This window comes from Chenopodium album, chromosome 22 (assembly GCF_948465745.1).
Source record: "Chenopodium album chromosome 22, dcCheAlbu1.1, whole genome shotgun sequence".
Taxonomy (NCBI): Eukaryota; Viridiplantae; Streptophyta; class Magnoliopsida; order Caryophyllales; family Amaranthaceae; genus Chenopodium; species Chenopodium album.
Genome location: NC_137855.1, coordinates 35426101 through 35433923, shown reverse-complemented (window position 1 = coordinate 35433923; position 7823 = coordinate 35426101). Strand labels below are relative to the sequence as shown.

Below are 7823 nucleotides of genomic sequence, written 5' to 3'. Positions count from 1 at the left end.
TTTAGTAGTAGCTAAATAAATATGAATTAATTATCAAATTTATGATTACCCAATGAAGACTTGAACTAGAACTATTTAAGGCTAAAGTCAAGATAATGATGATTTGATTAAATCTTTTACACAAACTGTAGAGAGCAAAGTTCAGAGAATTTTTGAACAAGCAAATCAATATCTTAACAGTTTATCTTAAACATCAAACATGATATTATATGTTTGTTTAACAATATGAGATTGTGCTAGTCATTACTTTCTGAGTTTCTTTTAAATGATCACCAAACACATATAAGAAGAGAATTCCAAATGCACATTGAATTCCAAACGCATACAACAAAGTTAATTTACAAATTAAATGTCAAAAACTAACAAGAGGGAGAAATAAGGATAAGGATGCACCCCATTTCCTTTTATCATTTTGTTAATCTTCATCATCATCATCTGCAGTAGGAAGGAAGGCTGGTAGTGAAACTTGATTGATATAATCAGTGAAAGCGCAAGCATTATCATCAGGATCGCTCCATTTTCTTTTCAGCTTCAACTGGTTCTGATTACACTCTTGAAGTTCAGCATGATCCCGTATAAAATCAGATAGGAGACGTGCATCCTCAGAGTAGTTGCGTTGTAAGAGCTCCCACAACTCCGGGTAGTCAGACTTCGAGGGGAGTGAAAGTAAACTAGACGATGAGCCATCACAAATTAGGTGGTGGGACAACGGCACCCTCTTCAGCTTTAAACAACCTTTTACGATAAGATGCCTTAGAGTGGTGCAGAGGAGTAGCCCTCTATGTATGCTGCTCAGATTCGGAAGCCTCAGTAATTTTAGCCTCCATAAATTAGGGAGAGCAAGTACAGATTTGGGTGCTCCGAATATTTGCTCTATCATCGGGCAATCCACTACTTCAAGGTGTTGCAAAGAAGTACAGAGGTGCAGGTCCTTATAAATGCTTCCCAACTTGGGTAAATTTCCCAAACTTATTTCCTGCAGTTTGAAGAGCGTAGAGATAAGGTTGGGTTGTGGATTGCAAGCATTCAAGGGATCAACTACTAGTGTCTCTGTCTCACTCTGTGAAATTGAAGATGATGAGCTACTGCTGCCACTGCTCTCGAATATCTCTTCCAACTCTACGCAGTCCCACACACAAAGCTTTTCTAGCGAAGTACAGAGATGCAGGTTCATGTAAAGTCTTTGTAACTTTGGTAGATAACCTAAGTTTAAATAAACCAGATTAGGAAGAGCAGGAACGGAGTTGGATTGAAAGCCGTTGTTTGATTCAAATATCTCTTCGACCTCCTCACAATTTGACACCACAAAATATTCCAGATTTGGAAGAGCAAGCTGCTTCTCCATGAGGGGAAAGATCACTTTTATTTTTGGACAAAATTCAATTACTAGGCGGCGAAGCTTGGAAAAAGTGCATCCCCGGAATTGTATGGATGATAGTATGTATTTTAACCCATCGCAGTCATATATAGACAGCTCCCTTAACTCCGTTGCCAAACACAAGGTGGGAAAAACTTCTCCCAGGCTTCTTCTGTTCACAACACATTCAACCATCTCCAACTTTTTAATTTTTGTCGGGAGCAAATAAGTGTATTTGTCATCATATCCTATTTCCGCCCTAGTTACTCGCACTATATTCTCATTCCTCCAAAAATCAAAACTAATTGTTTTGAACCTTACTGGGCCACGCAGCCAAAATCTGTAACAACTTAACGATACATCCCAAGGGCTGCAACATCTTACCGTTTCTAGACTTTTCAATCTTTCAATCCCCTCTGGAGCCTTTTCAAGTTTTTGAGTATAATAAAGATCTAACACCCTCAATTTTGAAAGCTTCGCTAAAGACGGCACATACTTTAGCTGATTACAATATGCAAGTAAGAGCGCCCTTAAATTTTCCAAATGAGAAACTATCTCTGGTAACCTCACAATATAAGTGTAAGATAAATCAAGAAGTGTGAGGGCTCGCATGTGCATAAAGAATGATTCTGGGATCCCACGTAGAGGATTGCCATTGAGCATTAGCACTGTAAGTTCTGGGGTCAAAGGTGCCATACCATTTGGAATTTCCTTGATTTTATTATGACTCAATGACACCTTTACCAGATCCTTGCTCCATTGCTCCTTTTCCGGTACTTCCTGAAGATGAAGTCTTGATTTTACCATGAAACAAGGATATTTTTTTGTGATCATTATAGCCAGATCTCTCATCAAATCATGCATCTTAACACCTTCAGAATCATCATCATCAATGAATACTTCCAACAAGCACGAGTTTTTCAGTTTATTCAATATTGTATGGCCCTTGTTCAATTGCTTTGATCTGCTCCCTACATCATCCAGCAATCCCTCCATAATCCATCCATCTATTATCTCCTCCCTTCCAATCTCATAGTCTTCAGGATAAAGTACGCAACTTAAGAAGCAATTCTGCAGCATCCGGTCATTCAGGCGATTGTAACTGTACTTCAATACTGAAAACACGTATTCTTCCATGTCACCCTGCTCACAAGCAGATTGTCTCAGCTCATTCAAAGCATCATTCCATACACAGACATCAACCACCTCAGTCATACTGCGAGCCATTGTAGCAATTGCAAGAGGCAAACCACCACACTCTTTGGCAATTAATTTTGCAATTCCTTTTGCTTCCTCTGTAAGTTTGTCAAAGTGCCCAAGTTTGTCAACAAACAAGTTCCAAGCTTCACCTTCTGGGAGAACTTTAGCCTCGATAACAAAGGCTTTGCATCCCATTTTTTGACACACTTCAGACAAACGACTACTTAATATGATCTTGCAACGGCTGCCTTCAAGAGGAAATTCAATATCCTTTCCTAAGAATGGATTCCATTTCCACATGTCATCTAAGAACAGTACAGTTGGGCCCATTGTGGATAACCGTTTGTGTAACATAGCTGCTCTCTTCCTATCATTACCTTCTCCAGAAAGGTCCACACCAAGCTCTTTAGCAATTTCATTTTGCAGTTTGTGCTCATCGCAATTTTGCGAGACAGTAACCCAATAAGGAAGTCCCAAGGTGCTCTTCTTTTTCAGCACCTCGTTGTATAACCACCTCAACATAGTAGTTTTCCCTACACCTCCCATCCCATACACACCAATAATGCAGCGTTCATTATTTTTCAACCATTCAAGAATAGTTGCAGTATCTGATGCAAACATTTTCCCAGCTGGATTCTTTGCCGGGAGCAGAAGTTCTATAGGGCTATGATCAGGCAATACACATCCGTGCGGAAATTTACCACGCTGTAACAATTCATCAACTTGTGAAGTGAACTTTTCTATGCTCTGATCATCTGTTGCTATGTTTTGAACCTTGTCTCTTATTTGATCTACAGCTGTCAACCAGTGTTGAACCTCCATCCTTCGCATCTTTTTTGGCTGAATCTCATCATGCTCAACTTCTTTACAAACATCAAGGGCTCGAGCAAAAAGTCTATTTGTTTTGAATTTCAGAGCCCACTTCTTGTTATACACAGAAGAACCATTAGATAATAGCCAATCCGGGTGACATATAGGGTGGGAGCTGGAAGCTGTAGAAGACCCTTGCTCATGATCATAAATCACCATGCTTTCATGAGTTGTTTTTCTTTTCTTGTTTCCTGGCTGATCGTCATCATGCTCAAGCTCTTTATCAATTCCCCCAGGTTCTTGAGCAGAGTTACTGAACAGCAAACTTCCAACCCAACTTATAAATTTGCTGATTCCCATGAAATTGCTGAGGATTTGCTTGCACGGTCTCTCTCTACCTTCTTCGGCTTCTTTCTAGCAGTGCTAGAGTGAGAGAAAGAGTCAAAGTCAGTAATCAAAGCATCTTTAAAAAAGAGCAATGTGTAATAAATTGGCATATAACTCTTTTAACTATGAAAGCTTCACCATTTAAGTCTACCTTTTCATGGTGGGTACATTAAAAACACAAATCAGATCATGCTCTTTGACAGTTGAAGATTAAGGTTCAAAGCAACAAATTAAAGATCACAGTTTATGGAAAATCTTACAGAAGGAAATGTAAATATATGTATAATGATGCTAAGGAAATGATTGCACAATTTCTTACTCATTATCTTCTAATGAACTATTATCACTATTATATTTACAGATTCCATTACATTTCAAGATGACACAAAATAACATTAAGACCAATGACAATCAATTGGAGTTTACCAGAGTTAAACCAATCATAGTCGCTACCATATATGACGTATTTTAAGAATTGAGGCGTACTTTATCAGCCTTTGGGAACTAAAAAAACTTTAGGAACTGTATACATATAATGAAGTAATTTGATGGACCTTTCATAAACATGACAAGATCAAATAAAAGTTTAGAGGAAGGACAACGTAATTTCTCAGGACATGAAGCAAACTATAAGAAGAATATGGCAACAGAAAGAGGATACAAAAGAAGGAATAACTAGTAAATGGTGTACCTCTAGCTGCCTTGACCTTTTTCACATTTTCAAGCAAATCCGAATAAACTACTGTAACCATGCTTTAAAAACGGGCTAAAATTACGTTGAAGTCATGCCTCAGAATCAGCTCTGGATATTACAGTACAAAATGGAACATGATGAATAGCCTATAGCAGAAGAAAAAACCAATTATATATGAGAACTCAGGCAATCAGTCAGTAATAATTTGAGTGTTTTAAACAAAATTATCCAACTGAATCTCAGCCATTTTGAGTATGGAGCAAAAGAAAATGGAAATGTGAAAACACAAAACTGATTTTACTGTGACTACTGAAAGATATTGCTTTACAGTTGAAACCACATTGATGAAATGAAACTTAAAAACCCTGCCAAATAAGACTTCAGAGGGGTGAAATAATCTCCCCTGCCTACTCTTCTGAATGTACTAATCCTTTTTACTTTTCTTTAACTATATCAGTATAATTAAACAATTTCTGTATAATTAAACAATTCCTGTATAATTAAACAATTCCTCACTCCTTATCGTCTAGTGAACTATGATTACAAATATTGTGATGATTGGCATATTGTGCTTTTGGCTATGAACAGTTTCAAGTGAACTTTTTTTGGTTCATTCCAAAGAATTAATTGACAGTGGGAACAACAAAATTAGATCAATGACTTATTGGTCACTTAAATATATAGTAAGTACACCCTCCGCTATATAAGATGTTATTTTGTATGGAGATGTACATTTAGACTCCTATATTCAAAATCACTCTAGCATCAAACAAGGAGACCTTTAATGCGAAAACTATGATGTGCTACAAGTGATTTAGCTAAGGTTTCTAGCTTACCCCTTAATATAAGACCAAAATGTCTAATTGTTTTGAGTTTACCAGAGCAATACCAATCATAGATGCTTCAATAATATAATTTATCAAATTTTGGGAACATTGAATAAAGGGAGTATATGGTGTACTTCTAGTTATCTGAAATTTTTCTCAATTTTAAGCAAATCCTATTAATCTGTAAATAAGTCTTAGAAGATGGGCTTTAATCAGAATGAAGCTGTGCTTCAATAACAGCTTCCATAAAATACAGTAGATAATAGAACTGGGTGAATAACCAAGCAGGAGCAAAAACCAGAATATATTTTCAATATTTAACAAAAATTATCCAACTGAATCTCAGCCATTTTATGAGAACAGAATGCGGAAACACAAAATCAATACTTTACTAGACAGATTAGGAGAACATACCTTAACCAAAGGGTATTGTTGTGCTATTCAAACCTTACACTGATGAACTAGAAAGATGAAAGTAAATACGAGTAGCTGTGAATGTTATCAACACATAAATAGGTGAAACAAATGTATATGTATCTCCAGAAGACAAAACTCAGTAATCATTAGTGTCAAAAAGTGGATTAGTGATTGCTTTCCATGGTTTTATGATGAAACTTCTTAGTAATTGCTTAGAAATATTGTTCATCCTTTGCTTTCTGAGTTATGAGTCTTTTTTAATTTTATTTTATTGACAGTGCTACTTTAGTCTTGTCATTTTATTCATCCCTCATTATTATTTGACAGTGCTGCACTCACTTATAAAAGTGTAAAAGTGTGTCAAAAAGAAATGTAAAAGTTTACTTAGTATATAAGTTGTTTTGAATAGTTTTTTACATTTTCAGTACAAGATGGACTGGTTACAATGATAATTTGTTCATAATATAAAACACAAAGTACAATCATACTCTTCCTTTTCATTCCACTTGCTCTATTTATACAAAAACCAAAACCTCTAATGAAAGTTGGATTGATAAGTAAAATGAAAGTGAAATGAATTCTTACAAAGCTGATGTACATATATTTATATGAACGGATTGTGATCATGTTACTCATATGTGCAATGGTGGTTGCTCTGTGGTAAAAAATGATTAAGACAGTTTCTACAAATATGTGACGCAGTTTGTCTGTAAATAGGTGGGTTCCATTTTAAATATGGAAAAAGAATCTGAATTTTATAAAATACTTACTATGAAACAATGAAACATACACTATCCTTCATCAGATTTGAGTGCTCACTTCTTTGTTAGACTGTTGAGTGTATCATCCAGCTTCAGATACATCGTCTACGCCCCTTGTAATTCTTTTTTTTTTTTCTTTTTTTTTTTTTTTTTTTTTTTTAATCTGATTCTGCATCGACATCTTGATAATCCAAAGGCTTCTGCGCAGTCTCAAAATATTTCTGGTCAGACACAAGAAAAGGTCAAAAGGAATATACTTGTGTCTAATAACAGTTATATTTGGTACAGGTACAGCCAAGAACACCTTACAAATATAATTCTTTTCTTTGTAGGATAGCTTTGTTGTGTTTATATTATGTTTTCTGTTGAAGTATTGATAAGATTTGATCTGAGAATACATACGTACAATGCAATCGTCACTTTATACATTCCGTTCCCCATGATAAATAAATAAATCAAAATGACTTAAAATTTTCAAAATCTCTTCATGAAAGTATATGGATTAAGGTTTTTATTCTATTTTATTTTATATGAAGTATATCTGTATATGCATTAAGTTATACAAAATACTTTGTATGAACTATGAAATAAAACAATGAGAGAAAAAAATGATCAAGAATTATACATAGACTCACTGCATGAAATAAGGTGAAGAGAATAAATCATAAGTCAAGGTGCTGGAAGATATTCCCAAGCACAGTTTGTTCGAATTTTGATAGGGTTGTATGTTTCACTTCACCACGGCCAGTTAAGCTATACAAAATTCAAACAATAAGGGAAAAAAAATAATGATCAAGGCTAATAGATAGATTTGTTGCATGAAATAAGGTGAAGAGAACAAAACAGAAATTCCCAAGCATGTCTACAATTGGCTACTAGTTGACAATTGCAACACAAATGTTCTCCAATAAGGGTTCATTAAATATAATTGCTTAGAGATTGCATTTAGAGCTAATAGAGGAGGATCAACATAGAAGTTTGGCTAGCTTACACCAAGCATTATAACTAAAAGGTCAATTTGTTCTTATATAATACTATTTGATCAAAAATTTCGAACCAATTAATGTTGGTATCCCAATGCATCCTAATGGCGACAAACTCATCTTCACCACACAGTGTCCAATTGTGTGCCAAAGACTGAATTCTCAAGAAACAATTGAGCAACAATCATTATCAGATAATGAAGCTAAATAGTTGTTCCGGCAAGGGTTGCATATTAGGGAGTAAAGAGTGTATGACACTGAGGAAATGGAAGGCATAACCTATCTTACAATGCGAAATTGTAGGAATGTACCATGCAGAATCAAGGAAATAGCAAATATGCTGAAAAGAGAACACAACATCTATGTATGGAGGAACACTTCAAATGA

The 7823-nt window shown here is 35.4% G+C and overlaps 1 protein-coding gene across 1 annotated transcript; it reads right to left on the bottom strand.

The window, feature by feature from the left end:
• Positions 1–415: 415 nt before the first annotated feature.
• LOC145604277 (disease resistance protein RPS5-like) lies at positions 416–3504 on the bottom strand. Its single transcript, XM_081660206.1, has 2 exons — positions 3494–3504; positions 416–3452 (listed from the first exon to the last, which is right to left on the bottom strand). Exons 1-2 carry the CDS (start codon positions 3502–3504, stop codon positions 416–418), a joined length of 3048 nt encoding a protein of 1015 aa, XP_081516332.1.
• Between the last annotated feature and the right edge of the window lie 4319 nt (positions 3505–7823).